Below are 27,728 nucleotides of genomic sequence, written 5' to 3'. Positions count from 1 at the left end.
TTTTAATTGATTCTGTTTTCCCTTTAAGAAGTAGATTCGTCTAGTGATAAGGAAGGTAATTTTTTAAGGGTTAACACAGGACAGAAGAAAACAGAGGTAAGCACAGTATGTTGATTCTCAGACTAGTTTTGGGGACGTAAGGAGCTGGGTAATAGCCACCATTCAAGTGGGAAATGGTAATCAAACTTTTTCTCTCCTTGTTTTAAACATTACAGTGCGCGAGATCTGTGATAGTATAATAGCGTTGTTTCCTTTTAGTTATTTTAATAATCTGAATTTGTAGCTCTATAGGAAAGAGCATTGGTGTTATTTCATCAGCGGTTGATTTAGAATTAGACGGATTATATATTACATGTCTATACGTAAGAGCGATATTTTCTAATAGTTCAACTGAAACAATTGCTTACTACCAAGTCAAACTTTTCGTTTTTAATTTGTTAAACGTATTTTTCAATATGAAGTCAAAGACTGCTGTCACTAATCAATAAAACTTCTCTTTACTAACAAACATTTTGTCAATATAACAAAAATTTTAGAATTTAAGTTTTCTTTCAGGCATAATCGAAAATATTTTATTATAAAATCAAGTATCTTGACAACACTAAGTTACGTTTTTTTTAGGATTAGGTCATAATGTTTTTGTCAGTAATCTAGTTTCATGCTTCTATGGTACTATTTTATCAAAAGTTTTTTACTATTGTTAAATAGTTTACTGTTAAACACAAAGTTACACAATGTGCTAGCTGTACCCTTCTCACCGTAGGAATGAAAATTCGATTGTTAGCTCACAGACTTACCACTGAGCCAGCGGAATGAGGGGGAAGAGTTTATATCTATTTTTCTCAGGTTTTCTGTTGATACTGTTATTTTTTAAATGTTAAATCAAAGGTTAAACTAGAGGTTTGTAGGTAGTACAAACTTAATATTAAATCAAAATCTTTGGTTGATATAAAAAAAATATGTAGGTTATTAGGGTAAATTTTTCTGTGAAAATTTGATTTTTTTATTGGGCCGAATAAATTAGGTTTAGTTTGAATTTCGCGCAAAGCTACACGAGGGCTATCTGCACTAGCCGTCCCTAATTTACCAATATAAGACTAGAGGAAAGGTAGCTAATCTTCACTCCCCATCGCCAGCTCTTGGAATACTCTTTTACCAAGAAATAGTGGTATTTTGCATCATATTATAACGCTCCCACGTATTTGGTGTGAAGGGGATTCTAACTCGCAACCTTAAGATTACAAGTCAAGCGCCTTTAACCGCTTAGCCGAGCCCGATAAATTAGGTAAATTTAATTTTTGTGACAGTAGAAAACAAACATTATTTATTAATATTAACATAAAGTTTCTGTCAGTACCAACAGTATAGAGCCCAGCATGTCAGGTGGTTAAGGCGCTCGACTCGCACTCTTCAGGCGTTATAATGTTTTAGTCAATCCCACTATTCGTTGATAAAAGAGTAGCCCAAGAGTTGGCTGTGGGCGGTGATAACTAGCTACCTTCCCTCTAGTCTTACACTGCAAAATTTGGGATGGCTAGCGCAGATAACTCTCGTGTAGCTTTGAGCGAAATTAAAAAAACAACAACAAAAAACAAGAAGATAAGGGTTTCTGTCAGTATATGTCGTTAATGTCAAATTAATTTTTTCTTTAAGCATTATATGAACAATTTTCTGTCATTACTATTAAAAACAGTGCCCTTATTGTGAAATCTTTTCTACTGTTTTATGTCACAGTATTATTCAGAGTATTAAACCACATAAATATCTATTATACATATGCTTTGCTATGATTATTATCACCACAGTTTTCAATTCTGTACACACGTTGGCAACAGTGGCGTATATAAGGCTGTAGCTAGATAACATCACTAAGTTTAGGTCTCGCTTCTTCTATTAGTAGCACCTTAACTATACTATCAATACTCTAAAGTCAGAATCGTGAGATGTGCAAATAATAGACATTTTTTTAGAAAAATATGTCATAAAGATGAATCACATTTACACTTTGTTTATGGAAACAATAGTTGTTTTCTTCACACGTGGTATTTGCAATTCATACGAGAAGCACTGTTTAAAGCTACTGATAATTTTGTAATTAGCTTCAGTTGTCAAGCGCGTGATCAGAGGACTCGATAGAACGAATATATTTCATTTCATAGCTCCAGATCAGGACAGTTATATTTAATGTGCTTATTTCAGAATTATATAGTAAAATTAATAAATGTAGTTTCAACTTTGTTATTATTAGTCTATGTTCTATGTCAACAGCTTTTCATGATATACTACATATTCAAATAGTTTTTTTTTACTCTGTGCGCTAATGTTTTGTTCAATATAAAAAATAAAGGAAGAAAAGGGTGTTAAAACGCATTGTGAACTCAAATAAACTACGAATGTGTTATATAATAAAACATATAAAGACAATTCTGTTCGTATGTTAATCAATACGTGAATATGCTCTTTCTTTTATTAAATGTTTGTTTTAACGGTTTAGTGCAATGTAACCTACAAATATACTGTCGAATTATGCCGTGGGTCCGATATCAGTGAAAGTTTTTTTGTAGTATCTTGACATTTTGTCAGTGTGCTTCAGTTTTGTATTTGTAACATTTATTATTTATTAAACTTTTTTTTCATTTTTAAAAATTTCTTGATCATAAACACGACTTACTATCGACTCTGAAATATGTTTAGATACAAATTATGCAAATTACTCAACTAAACCTTTTTTTTTGGTGCTTACTACAAAGTTTTAACATAACTGTATTACTGATCAAAAATAGCGTTTATTAATTGTTGATCAGTAACAAGTGGCATGCTTCAACTCAAGATAACTCAAATGGTTCTGTTAATACTCAATACTAATTCAAGGTTTTATACATGCCATCTTTTAGATATACTAAAACAAAGGCTTCCGTCAACACTGACTCAAAGTTTACAAATATGCTAAATCTACTATTTTAGTTAACACTAACTCTTAAAGGTTAAAAATACAGAAAATCAAAATCTTTAATCATGACTCCAAAGTTTCAGACGATGGAAAATACAAAAAGACTTGTGTTATTATTCAATCAAAAATTTGTATCAAAACTCAATGAAAAACGTCTCTGAATCATTGGTAACGAGGGCCTGTGGTTATTACTTTATTTATTTTCCCTAAAAAGCGATTTACATAATAGATTCTGAGTGGCTTCATTGTAACTTATAAATCCTACTTTTACATAAATGTATCCTTCGATTACTTTCTGTCATAAGATTAAAGGTTGGTTCTATTCTGTTCTACTTCCGCTTACTTACATATTATTGCAGTGTAGTTTTAATTGCTATTTATTTCTTTTTTAGTATAATAAGAAATATTAAATATTAGTATTTCATATCCATGAATTTTTGTTAGCCTTTCAAAGGGTTAAAACGTCTCTATGAAGCAACACTAATGTATGAATGACAAATTATATTTGATTAGCAAACAAAACTAAAACTGTTTGTTTAACGATCAGGTAATTCGTAATTAGAGAAACACACTTCTGCTCCACACTATGCTAGTAGAATGTGGGCAGTAATATAACTGTTGTGTTATAGAGAATCTTTTAGTACACATTGAAAAAACGATGAATTTTAAAAACATATACTCAAGTGCTTTCAAATAGTTAGCTGTTCTTATTCAGGGGAATAAAACTGTAAAAAGTTTTCGAAAGAGCTTGAGTTCTAGATATTTTCTAATTAATTTATTGCACCTCATGTGTGTGATCCTGTGTGCTAACTACTAACTTTTTCATCACAATTAACAAAAACATATTACGGAAGCAGATTTCTGGACTTAAGCTTCTACTATTTAAGAACGGCAAAATAAAATTCTTATATAAAATTTTAGTTTCTCAATACTTAAGTAACGCCACCAACAAACAACATGTTTTTTTCCCCGACGACATCTTAGGAATTTTCTTTTGTATAAACATTGTGGTTCATGTTAGGTAGTAGTGTTAATAATAAATAATAATAATACTGTAATGGTTAGATGTAAGTCTCACTATTTTTAATATATAACACTTTATACTTAGTCAGAATTTGAAAGCTAATCTTTAGCATAATTAATATGATTGGTTCTCATTGAATATTCATGAACTACAGAAACGTTATTGAATATTCTGGAGCGCTCTTAACTTAGGCCTAGAAATCAGGCCTAACGCTGATTAACTTAATACTAAGTTAATCTTATCTTATTGGATAAGAGTGACTCTTATCCAATTCCTACGACTGATGATTGTATTGGAAAGCTAGATCATGCTAAGTATGTTAGTAAGTTTACTTACTTAAAGAATACTGGCAGGTCCCATTTACAAACAGAGCTAGAAGAATCAGCTTTTTTAACCCCAGATGGGCTTTTCCAGTATAAAATGATGCCATCTGATATGGAAAATGTACTAGCTACACTCCAACATTTGAACAACAACGTAATTGCTGGGCTAGAGGGTCTTGATGCTTACATTAATGAGGTCATTATATCAATTGATAAGTGGCAAAAGCATGTAGAACAACGTCATGCAGTTTTCGAAATGTTGTCAAAGGCTAAGTTCACTGTAAAGCTTATAAAAAGTGGATTTTGTCATGTCACTGTAGGATATCTAGGATACACGGTTGATCAAAGGTAGAAAAAAACCTTTAATGACTGGAGTAAAAGCTATTGTAAATTTTCAAGAAGCAAAAGAGGACTGATGAGGTATCTTGGAATTGCTGGGTACTACAGCAAATTCTGTCCAAAGTTTTCACCATTGGCACAACCTTTGACCAACTTGTTTATGAAAAACACAAAATTTATGTGCAGAAATTAAGAAAAACATGATTTTAAAATTATCAAAACCATTCTGATGAATTCGCCCGTTCTTAGAGCATCAGATTTTTCAGGAGGATCATGTTGACCATCCTGTTTGTTATTCTCAAAGAAATTTGACAAATATCAGAAGAATCATTCTACTATTGAAAAAATGTTTTGTTCTGTTGCTAGCACTAAACCATTTGATGTCTACGTCAGCACCACTAGCTGCTCTCTTCTTGCTTTTACGGACCACAATCTTTTGACTTCCATTAACAAAGTAAAAACAAGAACCTACGACTGTTAAGATGGAGTCTGACTTTACAAAAATGTAATTTGAAAATTAAACATATTAAAGGCATGGAAAATGTTATTGCTGATCTATTTTCAAGAGCTGAATGAAATATAATTACCGAAAGGTTATTGCTCGGAGAGGTTTAGAAATGCACCATTGTAAAATTACTAAATGTATCAGAAGGTTTTCTTTATATTTAATCTTTGCTCTTTTAATGGGGATGTGTTACGTTTTAGCGTTAATAAAAAAATAATAATGTAATGCTCAGACGTAAATCTTACAGTTTATGATACAGAACCTAATACCTGGTCAGAATTTAAAGCCAAATAAACTTGATCAGAATCCCTAACATAATTAATATGATTGATTCTTATCGAATATTTCTGAACTACAAAAATGTTACTGAATATTCTGGAATGCTTTTGACTTTGGCCTAGAAGTCTTATAAAGTGCCGAAACTTTCTGGAATACAGATTGAAGGTCAACGAATGTTTGTGACGATTAAAAACCAAACTGGAATTGAAATTGACAGTGAAGTTGGACTTGTTAAGGCACATTTTATTAAGAAATTCTTGATTCTGACGAGGTCAATTAATTTTTTTATCGTTTCAATATTACTTCACAATTGAGTAAATATTGTTAGATTAATTATTGTGCAAATATTGTCAGGGTAAAATTATTCTTATTGTGATTTAACAAATTTGTGAATAATTAATATTGTATATTGGCTCTGTCTTGATTGTTGGTCTTACGATCGGTAATTTATACCGAACAGTTCTTGCTGTTGTCATTTACTGATTAATGAACTAGACATCGTGGAAAAATACAATATCTAAACCTAGTCACACCAATATATGAACTTTTATTTTTTTCTTTGACTAAAGTTCTAGTTTTATTCAGGATAGAAGGAAATAAAGTTTTAAAGTGGTTTCAGTATTTCAGTTAAGATGGAAGCCGAAACGATACGTTGTTTCATTGATTTTAATTAGTTACTACTTTACCGTATCAGGTTTAGTATGCGACATAGAGAAACAATGAAAACTAACTCACATTTTATTTTTTAATGTGGCAATAATTAAACTTCTATTACGTTTCAAATGTAATAGTGGGAAGGCATTATAAAGTCTTAATATCTCAAAACGGTTCTTTAGTATCTTTTTTTTAAAACAAAAGTATGTGAAACTGATGTTGGTGTTCTTGTATTGCGATATTTTCTGATTTCGGTGTTGACAAGAAAAACTGTTTCGAGAATGGTGAAAGATGCATGTTCTTCATTTCTGGAAACTACAGTAACATTCGTTACGGTTGCATGCGATACAAACCATTGACTTCCTTCAAACATTTGGTTTGTTTGTTTTGGAATTTCGAGGGTTATCTGTGCTAGCCGTCCCTAATTTAGCAGTGTAAGACTAGAGGGAAGGCAGCTAGTCATCACCACCCACCGCCAACTCTTGGGCTACTCTTTTACCAACGAAAAGTGGGATTGACCGTCACATTATAACGCCCCCACGGCTGTGAGGGCGAGCATGTTTGGCGCGACTCGGGCGCGAACCCGCGACCCTCAGATTACGAAGCGCACACCTTAACGCGCTAGGCCATGCCAGGCTCAAACATTTGGGAACCGAAACGTTAGATGAACTGATACAACAGAGTAAGATGTTACAAGATATTATGACAGCCCTTCATACAATGATATCCATTTTGTGTATGGAATGCTAGTCTAACGAACACGTATTATTCCCGGTAAGCAACGCGTGAATGACGTAAATATAACAGTACACGAAACCAGTATTAATCGACCATGGTCTATTTGCTTTGAAATACTATCAATTTCAAAACTTCCTGACTTTTATCGCTCAGCAAGAGAAGGGGCGCTAACATAAATGCCAATAAATCTGATTTCTACCGACGGAGTTGTGAAATACATTATATTATTACGATATCATAAACATTAACATTAAAAGCACAAACATAATTACAACAGTTACAACTGATACTAGACCACGAAGTGGCGGGCTCTGACATGACTGCTTAAAAGAGCTACCCCAGTATATGGGGTTACTTTTACCTCAGTACTCTAAAACGCCTTATTTTGCAAAAAAAAAATATATATATATACACATTCCGTGCGGAGAATAAGTTAGATAGATTTATTTATATAGCGAAATGATACAACAATATTCATCCCTAACTTTTTAACTTAGTTGGACTTATTTATGAAATGTAATGATACAATAATATTTTCTTCTAGCTTGTTTAACTTAGCTTAATTTATCAGCAGTTTCCAATTTTCTAGTATTCATAATAGATAGATGTAAGTTTTTGTTTAATAGGTGACGTTTTTATTTAGTCCTGGTGTATGCTGAAACAAATTTCCTTTGAAAAACATCTTCTTAGTAATGCATATACATTTAAATGTATTTGAGCTGTTTAGAAAATTTATTACTTAACTCCTGATAACACAATGAATACCACTACAAAATATCATCTGAACTTTATGTCTTGTTACTGAGTTAATAATAACTCAATATATATATCTTAAGTTAGACCTCTTACTGACATGAGTATATAGATCTCATTGTAAAATCTACCTAAAGTCGTTTGCAGAGGCCTGGAATACGTAATGTCCTTGAGAACATATTTAAATGTGAAATACTAAAAGCTTATTATATGACGCACAAGTATTAATAATTCCACACGCTTTGTTTTCCATTTTATTAGTGACCCAATGCGTCTTTATAATGTCAATATCCATTTTTTAATTTTGCTGTTCTGTTTTTCATTTCGCCTCCCCATTTATCTTTTCCCCTTTACTCTACCAGTTTCAGATCTTGGATTTTTTTGTTTTTAATTTTGTATTTTATATTGATTTTCATTCATCAAATTTGGAATATATTATTAGTTTTAAGTTTTGCTTTTCTTTTCACAAGACGTTATAATATCAGTTAGTTAACTCAATAACTTTTGTTCTGCAATAATTACCTAAACTGAAGGAACTACTTGATGGAGAGCTTTGTATGTTGAAATAGTGGTATATATATTCAAAATCTAAACCTAACCAAATATTCATAAATGAGTAGCATTTAAATAATTTAATTAAGATAGTTTATTTTTTATCGCTAATCAAACTTAAAACTGAATAGCTCTTAGATATAAATAGTTTACTAATTTTGTGTTAATAATTAAAATTGAAGTTAATGAAGATTCGTGTGTCAACATTTTAAAGTTTAAGTTATTTTTAAATCATCATAATTATAAAATAAAGGTGTCGGTCGGTCACGCTCAATTTTTCCGAATTTCGTGAGTTACACTAGTCTAATTCCACTTTTTTTGTCCTGCAACACTTCCTCTTTTGATTGCCCGTTCCCATTTCGGTTTAACTCAATAGCTAACATAGGCGTAAATAGCTCTACAACACTCGTCTCGGAGGGAATTTTTATTACCGAATAAAATTAGTTTTTCGTTTTTTATGAAGAGTAGTTTTTAAACGATAATATAATGTTTACAAGAAATATGGTTTTAAGAGAACTATAGCAATAATGCAATTGATGTGGTTAGAAATTGACTGTGATCACTGGATGCTGGAAAGAGAAATTCTTTAAGTAAAGGGTATATTTCTCAAGACAGGTTTTGGTTTCCTGAAGCTAGAAGGTCTTTTATTTTTCTCTTGTCTGGTAACGGGTGGCAAAGATGCAAATACATATTGGTGGATTCAAATTTGGTAGGCTTTGGTTTTACGTCATTTTTGACAGTCTTTTATAATAACATTTACATAAATAGCCTTTATTACAACCTGTAATAAAAATCCATAAATATATCGAAAAAACAAAGCAGTTTCTTCTACAAAATGAAACATGCTTGGGTTCGAATCAGACCAGATTTTACAAACATGCTCGGACTCACTCGGACCTTTAGTACTGGGATCGGGCCTAAAGTGAAGCTATAAAATTTGGACAAGCCTGATTGTAAAATTATAAATCTGAATTCATCTCTAATAATTATACCTAACGCGAATGATGAAAATAGTGAGATACGATGAACAAACAAATCATTAAAAAAATACTCTAAGTAACAACAACATGTGAACTGAACAAAAGATACGTGAATTAACAAGATGGAAGCAATTTTCTGCTAATTTATTTCTTTATTTGACCAGTAAATTTATTCATTGACGATACTTGATCAGATATAATCGAATGTTCAAGTTTGACTTAGGCTTCCCAATGTGCGGTATTCTTTACGTAAAAAGAGGTTGGTGATTTTCTATTTAGTCATGTGACTCCTTCAAAAGCCAGAGGCCTTGTTCTAAGTGCCTACTGTGCCTTTTTCAAACCCAGAGGCCTTGCACTCTAAATGTCTACTGTGGCTCAAAGCCCAGATTCCTTGACAGTTTAAATCACAAATTCCTGTGACTAATTTTAAACATTAAGCCCCTGACATTCTAAATTACCACTGTAACACCTTCAAAACATAGATGCCTTGACATTCTAGATGCGTACTGTTATTTCTTTCAAACAAAGAGGCGTTGTCATTCTAAATGCTTACTGTGATTTCTTCCAAACACAAAGATTTTGGGCTTCGAAATGCTTATTCTAGCTTTTTTCAAACATACAGGTCTTGGAATTCTAAATGCCTACTAGGATTCCTTCAAAACTCGGTACCTCGCACCAAAATAAGTACTGTGATTTATTCGAAACCCAAAGTCTTTGGCATTTTAAAAGCTTCAACTTCTTATGCTTTCCATTAATGGACTAAAGCTATGAGTAGTATAACATCCATCAGCACCATGACCATTATCAATATCCCTTTTTGCTTCTGACGCCTTAACGTTCTAGTAGCCTTGTCTGTATACCATCAATTTTTGTAACAGATGATAAAACGTGTTTCTAGTTATGCAATTTTCTACCTATCTCCAAGCGGTTGAATTATATCCAAGTGTCATAAACCATCAAGAGCGATTCAGACACATTAATTAACAGGTGGTTCGTTGCCTTCTAGCAATATTAAATATTACGCCTCCAAAATATTTAGACACACACATACATTTATATATAGATAGGTGATTATAAATCATAATACGGTTTATTCTGAAATCGATTTAGCGTTTTCTGAATAAAAGTTTGTAAATTAATTTATAAAGAGCTTAATTTTTATTATATTTTCCATCTTATCACGAATTAAGTATTTAAAAAGAGTATCCTAAGACATCACTTCTCAATCTTTTCGATATAAAGGACCAGCTCGCTTCCTCCCAAAACTGTCGTGGACTGCTAAAATGTAAGTACAACAAAAACCATTACGATTCACGTTTGAATATGTGCCTGATTTTGTTTATTTTTGGCAAGGTTGTTGTATGGACAGCCGGTGATAGAGAAATATTGCCCTAGAATTTCAAATTTTTAATTTTCATAACTTATGCAATGCTAGAGAATAAAAAAAAACATTGACATCAATGTGCTATAAACTATGAATATTAATTGAATATATCATAAGGTTGAGATTAAGCGGCTAGGTTTGAAAATATAATGTCAGCAAGTGGCCGTATTTTTTATAATACACAATTCATAACTTATTTTTCGATATTATTTAAACTTTCAGGTTTAGGTTTTTCACTGTGGATATATAAAAATAAATAATATTATGCTGTGCTTTTTAGATAACACGTGAAACAAAAGCATCATCATTGGAATACGTGTCGTATCCTTAATACATATATGTATACATTAAATACCTTTCACCACTTCCATTTGTTTGTGGAGACGTGTTATCTAGCAACGGTTGTTATGGAAACAACACTTTTGCAGACACTGAAAAAAGTATGTTCGTTTTTCCAACATCCTGTGATCAATAGAAGTATATATATATGTGTGTGTGCGTGTGTACAAAGCCAGGTAATAACCAAACATCTACATAACAGCGTACTATTTTCAACATTCCATAAAAATTAACATTGCACATATTCTCTTCTATTGTAATATGTATCTCAGCGCTGGATGTTAACAATATATTTTATGTTCTAACATACAAAGAATTAATCGGACTTATTATTATTAAATACCAACAAAAAAACAATGGTCACCTTTATTTAAATAACATTTTACAAGGAATGTAATATGATATCGTGTCTATTGGGCCTGATGCGTAACATTACTCACATTGTGAATCCGATGATTCAATATTCACATCCCCCTTCAAAAAAGATAGCTACTAATAAACCAAAACTCCAATGGTGCATTATGATTAATGAGTGATAATCAAATCTTACCCTTTGGTCGGATAAAAATAGCCCAAGAGTTGACAAGTAGTACTGTTGTAAACTGTCTAATCTCTAGTCTATCAACTCAAAATTATGGGCAATTATGCATAGGCAGCACTTTGTGAAACTTTGCACGAAATTCTGGAACAAGTTGTTCCTAACGACCTAATGTATGTCAAGATATATGTACGTTAAAATCAGCCCTTGTTTTGTTTTAGAATTTTACAAGTTAAACTTTCGCAACTGATATCAGTTTAAGTGTTTCACGTCGAATTAGCAGCGTTCTAAATGATATTGTACGGTTCAAACCAGTCGACCCGATCAGCTCTTGTGCTAAATTAAACTTCTCGTTAAGTACGGCTTATAAAAATGAGGATACCATTTACTGAAAACTGGTATTAAGCTAGTGAACACTCTTATTGAAACATTTTGCACTAGCCTTTTGGGTAAACAATTCACATTTTAATAAGTGTTCAGTGTTTAGTAACTGTCATTTTCAGAGGGAAAAGTACGTGTTCTTTTTTTCTTATTGTAAAGGCACTTCTGCTGAGTCCACCGAATAGAGAGAAATAAATATGCAATTCAGCAAAAAAAAAAAAAAAAGTGGCGAAGTTTTGTATATCAAATCATAACATGTCTTAACAATCCTTTTTTTTAAGGCTTCAGAAAAGTCTTTGACATTTAGAAGTGTTGAGATATTCTTGTTCGTTTTATAACCACTATTAATTTTTGAAGCCTAAGCAAACATAATTAAAAGAAAAGTATACAAAGTTTTGATTACATTATATTGAAATAACTTTGACTACGCAAATTAGTAAGTTATTTGATAATCACAGCCGATATGAAACTATGTTAGAACGTAATGTACCAAAACTACATATTGACAGTATTTGTAATTTCGTAAATTACACCGTAAGTTTCACCGAAAACTAATTGCTTTTTAGAAGGGTATGTAATAGTCTTTTCAGACACATCTTATTCCTATACTCATATCATAAAAATATGTTAAGATCAGAGATGTAAAATTTCCAAGAAGGTGATATCTCTTGTACTTAATGGAATTGGAAATCAAAAAATACATGGGTCAACTCAGAATCAGTCCTCAAACAAGCCGTACCCCAGCCTTTGTAAATGTGGCGTCATGTAACAGAATAGAATCCATGACCACAAACATCCTAGGCAACAGAATGTACTATAATCAAGAAAAATATCTGCCTGGAAAAGCGACACAAATCACCTGCGTACAAGTTCTCTCCAGAAAATATTCTTTCGACCACGGCATAGCTCAAGCAACTGGGTATTCATACTATTCTATATAAATATTGTCCATCGTGTAGCTAGGTTTCTGTGGTGTCGGTCTGTTTAAGGAAGAAGTGGTGTGCGTTTTGAACATGGCAACCTTATGATTAAATAAGCATTTTTCAGTAAAAACTACGACACAGAGTCATTTTCTACATGCACGTCATTAGTTAGAGCATGACTTGATGTGGTGACATGAACTGTCGCATGTGGTAAAGCAGTAAAATCGAATTAATATGACATACTAAACCTCTGTATAGCTTTTTAAGTAATTGCTTTTACCACAATTGTCGGTTTAACCACGATTAAACTACTTGAAAATCGATAATACGACAAACAGATTAAAAGAGCAAGCACAAACTTCACAATGAGTTCAAATGAATCTCACGCATTTTAGATAAAACTTAAACTAGAGTCGACTTCGTTTTTGCCTCTTTTATTGAAACAGAATACGTTCTGTACGAATAAGTCAAAAATGGTATTATGTAGGTAACGACTGTGTTATACGAATTAATCAAACTGTTTCGAGAACGTTTAGTACGTTAACACTCGGAAACATAATTTTGTTTGAACCTTTCATTGTACTGAGGCTAAGCCACAGACAAGCCCCCATGAGAATACAGAATTCATGAAAATTATTGAACTGCATCACAAACCACATTTTACGTATAACTCGAGATATTCTGTGCCTGATATACCTATATATATAAACAACAAAATAAAATATACTCACGTGACAAAAGCTCGTAATATCCGTGATCTAATGGTGAATGGAAAACTCTATTAGCATTTTTGTTGAAACATCACTAAACATTTTACCTATAAACAAATATTTTTCAAACTTATATAGTTAAAATATACATCTAATTATTTGTTATAACTATAATAATAGCAAGAGAACAACAATAAATTATATTGGAATATGTTTCAACCACAATATTGGATAACTTTGTTTACTTTTATGGTTCTTCTTCCACGTTAACATTGTTTACTTTTCTCTTCATATTTACTTTGAAACATCTTATAATATAATTGGTATTGGAATCCCGACCGTTTTTTATAAAATATTTGATATTAGAAGTTAAAGTTGCACATTTTATGAGAAAGAAAATATGAATGACACCTCCAACTCCTTCATCGTTGACACTTACTTTAGAGGTGTGCAAACATACCCTCCATGTTTTCATCTTTCTTTGCTGTATTTCAGAATTACATTTCCGTTTTCAAACGAGTGCTTTAAGTCTTCATAAACATAATCCTAGCTGTAAATTTACTCCAATTTCTTTTTTATTATTTTGTGTGTTTTTCGTACATTACTAAGCCTTCACTTTTATGACGTCAAACTTTCTAGAGGTTCGTATGTTTACCAGGGAAAGCGAGATACCTTTAAAGCCGCGATAGTTTCCAACGGTGTTAGAAATACTCTTTCAATTTTCTAAATAATAATAATAAGTTTTAAGAACCCAGAGACAGCAAAGTCTAAACTGGAAGTTATAAAAATAAACAACAGGAAAAGATGCACTTTTCGAATAGGATACACACTCAAATTTTATAACCCAAATATTCAAATATTATCTCAAATAACATATCCATAACTAATGCTTTAAATAGGAGAGTGATACTTCAGCGAACTAACTAAACCACTTCATACATTGTGTATGCTAATGTTTTCAACTGATAAGTTTCGCTTCGAAATATCATAATGATGTATTAAACAGCACATTGTCATTCACTCCGTTTTTGCTAAACCTGGTGATGACTTTATACAGTATATTGGAACATAATTCAAGTGGCGGGTCATCTAATAGCGTTATAAACATCACATTTATGCATAAATCTACTAAAGGAACAACTTAATGGTACTTTAAGAGTTTATTGGAACCTAAGCCTAGTAAATGGCCATGTAGCGGCATTAGATACATTGATACCTAAGCCGATAAACGAAACTACTTAATGGTATTTTAAGCTGGATATTGATGTCTACATTAACAATTCCATTTATTCGTGTCCAAAAACAGTATATTTGTCTATACCGGTGAAACTGATACATATATATATAGTCTTATGTGAAATTGAAAGAAATTTGGAAACTTTCTCTTAGTTATACTACCAGAAAAACTGATTATAGGGGCAGAAGTTTAAAGATTAGCAACATAATTTAGTCAATACTTGAAGTCCTTTGTATGTTAACGTTTGATATCTTTAAAAAATTATCAACGAACACATGTAATAGGAAGTGTAAACAAAGAAGTCTGAAAAATCCCAAAATGTGTACGAAGTGCACAAAAAACACCAACATGGAAATATGTCCATTTACTTTAATAAAGCTCACTACCTCCAACTATACAGGTAGTAATTCTAAATATGTCAAGTATGCGTACGTGTGTTTCCCTTTATTTAAAACGTAATGATTTGTTACTTACTTCTCGAACTTTTCTGTGAACTAAAACTTTGTGCCACTGGTTGTCATCAAAGCGCACTCTAGAGGGGCGGACAACTCTTTCAAGAGAACCAGAACCTAAACTGACTGTCAGAACAACGCCCCCATCACGTAGGGATAAACTAAGAAAGTCATTTCCATTTCCTGTGTAGAACAGCATCCCATGGGGCTGGCGAGTCTTGAAAAAAAGGGACACTGTGTCACTTAAACTCACAATGGGCTCTCCACCAAAAGCTTTGAAATCGTAACTGAGAAATTCCACTCCTCGAAATGTGGCTTCTGACTGGGATTTTTCTGAATAAGATAAAAGAAGCTTTACTTAAAGAAAATCAAAAGATATGAGAAATTGGGACAAAAGACTTACTTATCTAAGATAGGTGTAACATCTTGTGACAAAAACGAGATTTCTCCTAAAACAAAAATCTAACGTACAAATATATCTTAACTAAAGCTACGATCTTCCCTGAAATGGTTTAAGATATACTGCATCTTGACAAAATGTATTCTCACTTGAAAAAGACAAAACATATATATCATGACAAAGCATTTTTTCCCTTGAAAAAAATCAAGGTGTGTGCGTGCATACATATATAAATGTTTAAGCCATGAACCAAACACATTAAAATTAAACAAAATACGTTGCATATTTTTAAAAAAGAATCCTAGGGTACAAGCTACAATGTGGGATTATTAAATGTATCCTAAGCTTTGGAGGTTACTGCGGAAGTGGGATCCACATTGTAGTGGGAATACACCGTCTATCGGTCCTAACTTCCAATTCGCTAGTGTCACATAAGAAAATTAGAAATTAGGAGATCGAGAAGTGGGTGCTCGAGCCCACAATGTCCCACATTTATATCACCCTTTACTGCTTACAGGCAGTTGTGGGAAGATGACTGTCCTCCCAAGTTAAATAAGAATAAGAAAAAGATGAAAAATAAAATAAAATATAAGGAAAATAAGGTACTACCATTTGGGGGTAAGTAAGATGAAACTTACCTCTTGATGTTAGCATTCCTGCCCAAGTATGGTAGAGGCACTAATAAGCACAACACTCAACCATAACAGTAAACACTGAACCATAACAGTATACTAACTTTACTGGGACTGTCGTACTTTTATATGCGGCTGAAGTTATACATCCGCATAAAGTAGTGTCAAGTTCTTAAATGGCCTTATTTTTAACTAAAAATAATTATTAGTAATTTTAAGTAAAATTTCTCTGATTTTACTTTCTTTGTATTTATTTAATACATTTTTGTAGTTATTACAGAATAATTTAATAACTTCATCTAAAATTTCTTTTTATCTAAAAGTTCTTTATTAAATCCATATATGTATGTATATATAGTGATACAAAACACGTGCTCTACCCTTAAAAAATCGAAACTATATTATATTGTCACTAAACATATGTTTTCTCATAAAAAAACAACAACTTAAGATGTGGTATACCCAAAACACGTTGTGTCAACTTTTATTTACAAATCACATCATAAAAATTCAACAAACTGAATTTTACTAAAAACAAGTTTGAAGGCTTATTTTTTATGTTGAAAAGAAGATAACTGAATTTAATACAGAATACACGAAAGTAATCCTTTGGTCTTTCTATACTAATATATTTATTCTATTAATTGCATTAATGTATATTTCACATCAGAGCACAAAGATCAAAGTAAATGTAAACATGGCGCAAATAAAAATTCTGAAGAATAATCAACTCTTCAAAAGCACTCGAGTTTTGAGTCTTTTCTTTTATTATTATTCATTGTATCTTTCATGATCGTGAGTGTTAACATTTTTTGCAGGATTGTAAACGTTTTAATTAGTGCTATCGGTTGGCTTTTTCTCTATAATGAATTTAATATTATTTTTGCTAAAATATTTCAAATACTAAACGTTTGTGCTTTATTTGGAGTATTATTTTTAAAAAATCCTTTCATACATAAACTTACGCCCCCAAGTGGCTCAGCGGTATGTCTGCGGACATACAACGCTAAAATGCGGGTTTAAATACCCGTGGTGTGCAGAGCACAAATAGCCCATTGTGTAGCTTTGTGCTTAATTCACAACAACAACACAAACTTATTTCTCTCTGTGCATGTATGTATGCTACAGAAAGAGTAGTAATACTTGGTAAGATTCGAAAACTATATCTGGTGATTCTGGTGACTATTGTAATGAAAAATCATATTAATTACAAACTTGAAACTTCTTAATACGAATTACTCCTAAAACCTAGGTATAATACTAAGACAGTTCCTGTTTGAATGCTAAAGACTGGCATATCATCAAACCAACAAGCTTAAAACTTGTAATAACATTCATTTAATTGCATATTTTTATATTACTCTTTTGAATCGCAATGGATAAACTAAGAGAAATATGAGAAAAGAACATTTGTAGTTGACATCATTTTCAATACCACAAAGTTAAGCTTATCTGGATATAACATTTGCATATATAAACTAGCTGATTTTACTTTGCAAATGTTTGGGTATAATGTTTTAAGTATATCGCAGTTTCTATTCTTATAATGGAAACAACTTCTACATGAAAAACATCTTCTATTTAACCATAGATTTTTAAAAATAAAACAACTGAAGTCATATTTGGTGGAAACTATTCAAATCACTTAATTTCAGGTTCCAGAGCTAAATTCGAGCTTATATTCTCACATCCATTAGTGGAATAAAACTATGGTTTTTGATAAGAGGGTCCAATGGATGGTACAGTCACCCAAGAAGAGAGTCCGAGGGAGGTTTTGCACTAAGAAGTTAAGTACGTTTTTCAGTTTGAAACCTCTTTAAGGCTAGTTCCTTCCACTTTCCATTAATTTAAACAGTCACTATCGCCTGCAAATTAGGAGTAAGAAATCTGAACGACCACTTCTTCCTTTAATTTGCGGAACTGATTGTTAGAAACAGGATTTTGAAGTGATCATCGGAATCAACTTATAGTAAAACGTTTGATACCAGTGGACGTTTGTTTATTTGTAATTAAACACAAAGCTACACAATGAACATTAACTATGTGATGATATTCACATGCGGAAGTTTTACAATCTAGAAGTTTCTACAGTTCTAGGATAGTATATAAATCCGCTGAGGGCGGTATGAAGTAGTACCTTCTACAATGACATAACCGACTGCTGAATATCTATTTTTTTATTTTGAATTTCGAGCAAAGCTACAGGATAGTTATCTCCGCTAGCCGTTCCTAATGTAGCAATATCAGACTAAAGGGAAGGTATCTAACCATCACCACCCGCTGCCAACTCTTGGATTACTTTTTTACTAAAGAATAGTGGGATTGATCATAATTTTATAACGCACACACATCTGAGAGGGATTCGAATCCATGACCCTAAGTTTATGAATCGAACGCCCTAACTACATGGTCATGCCAGGACTACCCAAAATCATTACGCTCAAGCTTTTAGAAAACTTGGAATTTTTGTGACGGTTAAAAATTGTAGTTGACGGTGAAGTTGGACTTGTGACGATATATTATATAAGGAATTCTTGATTGTGACCAGGTCGGTTAATTTTTACTATTTTTATGATTGTGTCAATATTCATTCATAATTGAGTAGATATTGTTAGATTAATAACTGTATAAGTATTGTCACTGTAAGATTATTCTTATTGTGAATAATTATTATTGTAAATTGGCGCTGTATTGTTTGTTGATTTCACGATCGGTAATATGTACCGTAACACATGAAAAAAAACAAAACAGTCTAACGAAGATAAACACTGACAAGACTAATGAGGTGAAAAAATTTCTAACATAAGGTGAAGGCAATCTAAGACAACAATGACGAAGAAATGTATGAACGGCTGTTTTTGAAGGGTTAGTGTTAAGAATTACATTCTGAACATGATTTTTAAAGTTTGATGCAAAGATGGGCATGCATTTTTAGAATACCTCAAACAAACTGATGGACAGAAGCGACACTTTGGTTCATATGATTCCCGTTAAAGGCGCTAATATTAGACTCCTCATACCTAGTTGTTATTGGTTGCTATGGAGACAGACGTCTACAATAAGCTACTGAGGAAAGCTCATGTTTCCACGAGAAGGAGAAGTAGGCTTCTTTCTGACTCCAAGATTAAAATACGGAACGGTTCGGTTATCTAAAATTACTCGAGTGTAGTTCATTTTCTGACTTCACTCTTATGGATAAGCACTTACATCTCTCAATCTATATGAACACTGTATTGAAACCTCATTAGGATGACTACCTGCAATAAGATACTGTAAACAACATGATGAAATACATGATATGTTAAAAATGTCTGAATACTGCATCAAATATAAATTAAAAACTTCTTTCAGAAAGAGCTATATTAACCTGAAAAATACAATATCTAATATCTTGGAAAGGTTGTAAGTAACTATCAAGTTGCGAAACCGCTGTTAAAATGATCTTGTACAGTGTAAGTGTGAATATTTTCAAATATTACTTTTTTTTCTCTGATAAAAACGTTTATTTAAACGCCAAGATATGCACAATAAGCGACCAAAACGCCATCTACTTTAGGGAAACGAATCTAGAATTTTATAACTTAACTTTTGACTCACCGAGGGAGAAGATGAATGGCATAATAAGCTTTCGTTCCTTTATTACATACACATAAGCAAAGAGATATCTGGTTATTCGAAAGTGCGAAAAACGTAATTAATCAAAACGCTGGAATATTTAGCATAATTAGAATGTTAAGCCTCACACGCGAACATTTCCCAAAAATGATTTTGCTTATATTTTTATAAAACATTATTCGTAGAACGTCATACGGATCGATACTTGAATAGCAGTACTAAGTTAATCTGTACTATGTAGATGACAAAGGCATTTTTGGTGTAGAGAAATTAATGACGGCGTTTTAGTGAAAGAAAAAATGTTTTTCTCTGTAGTATTGTGAGATACCAGAAAGATTACGTTTGTGACAAAAAAAAAAAAGATTCTTCCTAAATTTTTCTCAAGTTTTATATGTTTAGAACAATTGTTTTAACACAGAAAAATTGGAAGCATGTCAGGACAGAGGACGTTTTCGAATATGTGTATAAATGAGATTGTTTTAACACAAGAAGAGACATTTCTGAATCAGTAAAGGTAAAATTGGTCTGACACACTGAATGTGCAAGCAAAAATCATATTAAACATTTTCCGTCGCCAAAGACTTGTTTAGAAAAATACCTAGTTTCAGATGTATCATACAATCATCAACACGTGTTATAACATCGTGTTATAACTATATTGTGTACAAGGTTTAAATATACATCGCACACAGTGTATTTGGCTGTATCGTATTATGATCTTTAAGGCCACATCATTCTAGCATGCATCTAACGATATCTTGTGCAATGATTAACGCTACAAATTGTATTGTGCACGTTTAACAAACCTACATCGTGTATTTGGCTGCATGTCCAACATACACCGTGTATCCTGTTTAAGTGAGCATCGTATAAAGTGTAGTTGACAACATATTTATCTTATATTTGACTTGTCACGTAGTATAGATCCAGATAAATCGTGTCTTTTGTCACACTATAACAACCTAATCTAATACAACACTAGAACACACAGCAAATCCCTGACTCGCATCTGTTTACTCAACGTCTCTTAACAATATAAGTATTTTACTATTGCAAAAGGAAAGCATTTTCAGCATGCGTATAATTTCATTTAACACTCGGAACACATCCAACTACTGTATGAATATAATTAACCTGCATAACTTTTATCCTCCATCAATATTTTACAACAAATGTTTTGAAGCAGGAGTTATACACGAGTACTGTAACGACACCTCCGAAGTTTGTAAGTATTTTATACATTATTCAGTTCGTGAGAAATCACACACATATTTAAGCTCTGTCTTTATGTAGAAATAATACGAAGTTTAAGTTTTACATGTTATGAAGTATCAGACAAAGAATAAAATAAATATGTTACGAAGGCAATCCTACCTTCAGAAAAGGAACTGGAAAAAATCAATTCAAATATGAGTGGTCCACACTAGGATCAAAATAACCATCAAGCAATTTGTCTTTCCAAACTCGAAAAACGTTGTTGCTACAAACTGGATACTGGAATAAAAAACACAACAAAGCTGTCCCTCCGTGGTCTAAGGACTAGGATATCACATGTACACACACACACACTATGATCTTGTTTTTGTGAGTTAACGCTCATATTGCTGTTGTTCCGTAATATAAGGACTGAGATATCATACACAACACACATGGTCTTGTTATCATAAAGAAGGGTACAGAATGACACAAACACACATGTTTTCTGATGTGAGGATTAGTACATATACATTGCGATCTTGTTTTCACGAAATGGGGAGTGTAAAACATAAACTTAGAGCGTTATTTCTTTATGATGTGAGAACTGGGATAGCACACCACACACTTTCGGTCTTGTTTTTTTAAACTGAGAGCTCAGTTAATACCAGCACACGTACACTCATTTTATTCACATCATTTTATGAAAACTGAGATAACATTCACGTTTTCACAAGTGAGGACTGTGGTAACATGCAAGCACACGAATCTTTGATTTTCGCTTTTGTTTCCTTGTTTTAACGGCAAATAACTAGTACATTCGGCATACAAACAATTTTGATATTCATATTAAATTACTTTATATATAGGTGTATGACATGTCCTCATTTAGTAACAAAAAAACATTAAGTCATAATGTCCTAATAATAAAAAGTAGGAGTCTGTTCTCCATATTTAACTTTTTACCCTTTGTGTTCCTAACAATACAGTAAAAACTATATCTATATGTATCTTTCCTTTACCTATTTTTTATTAAAACTATTCATAGAAGAACCAAGCCCACCTTACAAATGCTTTCTATTATATGTTTAGTAAACAAAACTGGCGTAGAACCAAAATTGTTCTTTCGATTTGTTCCTTAGGCGGAAACACTTTCGATTCAAGACGTAACAGCTAATGTAATTATTTTCGGTTTTCCTGTTCAAAGTATGTGTGACACAGTACGTTAATAAACCTTCTAGTGCCAGAAGTAGAAACAATACATAAACAAATGTAAATCACAAAATGTGTCCATAATAATGTTTTTATCCTCTTTTTCCTGATGGAAAGCAACTGTTGTTTTACATATATCATTATTGCTAAAAATCCGGGTACGATATTTGTGGTGTACATAACCCACATATTCTATTGTACAACTCTCTATTTAATACAGTGAGAGTGTCATTTTCTTATATCAAAACCACATCGGGCTTTGTGCTGTATCCAACTCCTGATTTTAGCGTTGTTAATCCGTAGACTTATTGCTGTCCCAGCGGAGAGGGGCCTGGCATGGCCTAGCGCGTAAGGCGTACGACTCGTAATCCGAGGGTCGCGGGTTCGCGCCCGCGTCGCGCCAAACATGCTTGCCCTCCCAGCCGTGGGGGCGTTATAATGTGACGGTCAATCCCACTATTCGTTGGTAAAAGAGTAGCCCAATAGTTGGCGGTGGGTGGTGATGACTAGCTGCTTTCCTTCTAGTCTTACACTGCTAAATTAGGGACGGCTAGCACAGATAGCCCTCGAGTAGCTTTGTGCGAAATTCCAAAACAAACAAACAAACCCAGCGGAGAACACTTAACAGCTATACATTCGTGTAACTGTAAAAGTAATAACAAGCAACCTAATTTGCACAAAAACAATACTTAAACTCGTAACAGTAACTAAACTTTTACATAACAGATCTCAGCCTGACTACAAACAACAATACCTTTCCACTTAATGTTGATTAACGTTGCAGAATCAAAATTCCTATTAGCAATATAGAACGCAACGTATAGTTGTTCTATATCGTGCTGTTCCCACAGAAATCAACATTTTACCATGACCAGCATCTCGTTACGCTTAATCAATATCAAAATAATTATCCATCAAAAACACGAAGTACCTACAACCATAATCGTCCAGTTAAATCATAAAGGAACTAGGAGGAAACATTAAGATAGCATAAACATAACAGCTTAAAAAACATTCTCTGAAAAAGTAAGAATTCCGCCAAACCAGCGTGTTGATCACATTCATCCATCACGTCCAAAAAAAAAAAAAAAAGTTCTGTAATCTTCCTTAGTTAGATTATCCATGTCACTAGAGGCTTTGGATCGGGGATCGACTGTCACTTTCCTACTCAGCGGAAGATCTCACGGGGACCCTGGCGGCGTCTGCCTGCTATACACTGTAAGGCCCAGTCCTAAAGTTTATCGCCATCATCAAGGGGTCATTCATCATTCATTTTCTTACAAAGAATGTTTAATAGGAAATTTCGAAAGAAAAAAAGAAAAGAAAAAGAATCATTATGGACAAACAATGACCAAGTGTTGTAACTACTCAGCAATCACTCTTGAATGATGTAAGAAGCTGTTACAAAGTTGATTACCTTGGAAGAGCGAGAAAACTTACTAGTTAAATACGTCGAGTTACAAAAGTGTGATAACTAACCCGAGAGCAGCAATAAAAACTTTCAAAACCTCTTTTTCCTCCACCCAGTAAGGGTTGATGCAGCGATGGTTCACTTGACACTGGTAGGTATCATGGTCATTGTCACCAAAACGAGCGCATTTCAAAGAACAACGACAAGAGGTCTTAGGATATTCAAACCGCTGATACTGGAAACACCTGAGAGGATTTGGAATATAGGGCTATAACTTAAAGTTCAAGTAAGTTATCCTGATCATGAAAAGCGGACATGGCAATGTAAGGGACAGAAAGGAACATTAATAAATTGCATAATTCCAACTTTACAGGTAGAGATATGATGTACAGTAGAAACCCCTTAACTGGAGTATCCAGCGAAGATTACCAACTCAGGAATGTTCTTTAAATTATTTTCGATGACAAGTTATTGAGAAGAATTGAAAGTAACCTCAATATGGGTATATCCCCCATGGCCTTTGAATTCAGAATGTAACTTTTGACTGACGTTGGAGTGCTATCAAGCCCCTGTAATCCCTTTTGAATGAAAAAGGAGACATATGTTCTAAAGATTGGTTAGACATAAAATGAAGCATTAAAAAATTGGGCTAATTTTTGTAATGAAGCTTCCCAACTGAAACTGTTAAAAACGTTAGCTAATTTTTACAGAAAGGAAAAATAATCTAAATGAAAAATATTAAAACAAACTGGAATGCTGGCATTGGAACATTTTCTTTGTTGGGGGAAGGGGTATTTTTACGCATCCCCCAAAATAGAAATCTTGGCTACGACCCTGTTCTGTATTATGATTAAAAGTCAAAATTTTCTTATTAAATACTTGAAATATAACTTACAATGTCTTTAAAAGGTATAAACACGGTAAAACCAACATATGTCCACTTCACATTGTGATAGGACACGGTGTTACCCAAAAATTAAATGATTTTGGATGTCACTCTTTGTCCAAAATTGCTGCTCAAAATCTAGTCTATTGTGGTACTTCTAATTTTATTCAACTATGGTATTGTATTTAACAATAGTTATCATTTATGCCTTAACAGGTTTTCAATAGGTATTACGTAAATATATATATATATATATATATAAAACAACTATGTGTGTGTGTGTGTTTTTCTTATAGCAAAGCCACAAAGGGCTATCTGCTCAGCCCACCGAGAGGAATCGAACCCCTAATTTTAGCGTTGTAAATCCGGAGACGTACCGCTGTACTAGCAGGGGACGATATATGAAACAAAGCATTTTATACAGGTTTTTTCTTTTAACTTTTCCTTCGATTTTTGATGCGTATTTAGACATGTTCTACAAGCAAATATTATATCACATTTCAACATTTTGAGTTAGAAGAGGTTGCTCGGATTTATTCGGTTGCTTAGCAGCGCCTTAAAGCGCTCGCTGATAAATCCGCGTCCACTGTGTTTGATCTCTATATAAGGAGTTGAAAGATTTTTTTATGAAGTTTCATACGCGTGAGGAAACAGAACGTGTTTGTAAAAAGAGGAAATAATTTATTTGCATACGAGGATATACGACAACTAAAATGTAAAATTAAAACTTTATCTCAATGGCCTTACAATGACTTAAGAAGGCACCCACATGGTGTGTTCTTGTGGAAATACTTCATAATATCACCTATAAAATTTTTGTACTACCCACGTAGTTATTTTACTTTAGTGATCAGCTACAGCAGGAAACACTAGTGTTAAGCATATGGATCGCCGAATCCAACCCACGTTTTAACAGAATTTGAATTTAAAAAGTTAAAAATAAATATCCTTCAACTACTCTACAGGCTCATAACAATTGAAATTGAGTTTCGACGCCCGTGGTGAGCAGAGCACAATCAGGCCATTGGGTAGCTTTGTAATTAATTACAAATAAACAAACATTTCTTCCAAAATATTATGATCGATTTAAAAACCACCAAACGTCTTTCACGAGCCAGTCCACTGGTACCAAACGTTTTACTATAAGTTGATTCCGATGATCACTTCAAAATCCTGCTTCTAACAATCAGTTCCGCAAATTAAAGGAAGAAGTGGTCGTTCAGATTTCTTACTCTTAATTTGCAGGCGATAGTGACTGTTTAAACCAATGGAAAGTGGATGGAATTAATTTTAAAGAGGTTTCAAACTGAAAAACGTACTTAACTTCTTAGTGCAAAACCTCCCTCGGACTCTCTTCTTGGGTGACTGTACAATCCATTGGACCCTCTTATCAAAAACCCTAGTTTTATTCCACTAATGGATGTGAGAATATAAGCTCGAATTTAGCTCTGGAACCTGAAATTAAGTGATTTGAATAGTTTCCACCAAATATGACTTCAGTTGTTTTATTTTTAAAAATCTAGGGTTAAATAGAAGATGTTTTTCATGTAGAAGTTGTTTCCATTATAAAAATAAAAACTGCGATATATTTAAAACATTATACCCAAACATTTGCAAAGTAAAATCAGCTTGTTTATATATGCAAATGTTATATCCAGATAAGCTTAACTTTGTGGTATTGAAAATGATGTAAACTACAAATGTTCTTTTCCCATATTTCTCTTAGTTTATCCATTGCGATTCAAAAGAGTAATATAAAAATATGCAATTAAATGAATGTTATTACAAGTTTTAAGCTTGTTGGTTTGATGATATGCCAGTCTTTATCATTCAAATAGGAACTGTCTTAGTATTATACCTAGGTTTTAGGAGTAATTCTTATAAAGAAGTTTCAAGTTTGTAATTAATATGATTTTTCATTAAGGTAGTTACCAGAAGCTTACTACTCTTCCTTTAGTATATATACATGCACAGAGAGAAATAAGTTTATGTAAGAAAGTTTTTTTAAATAACACTCCTAATGAAGCACAAACTTTTAGTAGCTGAAATATTTTAGCCAATGATATTGCGTTTAACTACAAATTTAGATACATTGAGTAATTTATTCTTTTTTAAAATTTAAAACCAGAGTTAAGAATAGTAGTTTTTAGTTAAAAGTGTATTCATAAATTAAGTGAAGGTATGTGAAGCTGTTTGTTATTAACAGTGAATTCATAGGTTAAGTGAAGGTATGCGAAGCTGTTTGTTATTAAATGTGTATTCATAGGTTAAGTAAAGGTATGTGAAGCTGTTTGTTATTTAATGTGTATTCATAGGTTAAGTAAAGGTATGTGAAGCTGTTTGTTATTAAATGTGTATTCATAGGTTAAGTAAAGGTATGTGAAGCTGTTTGTTATAAAGTTGTTTTTTTTAATCAAGTATCTGTCGCATGTGACTAAGGCCCGGCATGACCAAGTGTGTTAAGTCGTTCGACTCGTAATCCGAGGGTCGCGGGTTCGAATCCCGATCCCACCAAACATGCTCGTCCTTTCAGCCGTGAGGGCGTTATAATGTGATGGTAAATCCCACTATTCGTTGGTAAAAGAATAGCCCAAGAGTTGGCGGTGGATGGTGATGACTAGCTGCCTTCCCTCTCGTCTTACACTGCTAAATTTGGGACGGCTAGCGCAGATAGCCCTCGAATAGCTTTGCGCAAAATTCAAAACAAACAAGCATGTGACTAAATCAAACATTTCTTCCTAATCCTACGCGAAATATTTGCACTGCGAAATTACTCAAATAAACTAGTTGTATTTATGGTAAAAACAATAACACTGTGAACTCGTGTATGACTTTCGACATCATCCTGTTCCGCTGGTTGGAAAACACTGTCCTATAGAATATAAAAATTGGTTAACCCACAAGTAGTGCAACGACATTATCCTGGACCAACTTTAGTGTTTTTGTTTGTTCGTTTCAGAATTTTGCAGTCAGTAACACAAAAGCTATGTTCCTAATTTTGAACAGATAAGCTTTAGGAAAGACATCTAGTTAACTAGATCCACCACCACCTCGACTATAGGATGTAAACCTTCCTAGGAGAAACAATTTTGAATGCATAGCTCATTTTGTGGATACAACCATGGAAAATATAAAATTAGATTGGTTATTTTGAAAATAATAAATACCTTTACGCATTAGTAGCACCATGTAATGTTACGTTAGTAGCACCACGTAATGTTACAGTATTTGCTTTGGAAAATCGTACATTTGTAATAATTAGTTTGAAACTGAAAATAGTTTTCTTTCTTGTTGTCTTGATTTGATCTTACAGTGTA

At 32.9% G+C, this 27,728-nt stretch overlaps 1 protein-coding gene across 1 annotated transcript in view; it reads right to left on the bottom strand.

Annotated features, from left to right (window-relative positions):
* The window catches only part of LOC143255175 (neurexin 1-like), a 151,496-nt gene that overhangs the window by 40,633 nt on the left and 83,135 nt on the right, over positions 1–27,728 (bottom strand). Inside the window, exons 3-4 of the mRNA XM_076510431.1 lie at positions 15,084–15,394; positions 13,394–13,420 (exon numbers count right to left, since the gene is read on the bottom strand). Of these exons, the coding sequence (XP_076366546.1) occupies positions 13,394–13,420; positions 15,084–15,394 (338 nt within the window). The remainder of the gene's footprint in view (positions 1–13,393; positions 13,421–15,083; positions 15,395–27,728) is intronic.

Source organism: Tachypleus tridentatus, chromosome 1, assembly GCF_004210375.1.
Source record: "Tachypleus tridentatus isolate NWPU-2018 chromosome 1, ASM421037v1, whole genome shotgun sequence".
Lineage (NCBI taxonomy): Eukaryota > Metazoa > Arthropoda > Merostomata > Xiphosura > Limulidae > Tachypleus > Tachypleus tridentatus.
This window is presented reverse-complemented; position numbering and strand designations above follow the sequence as displayed.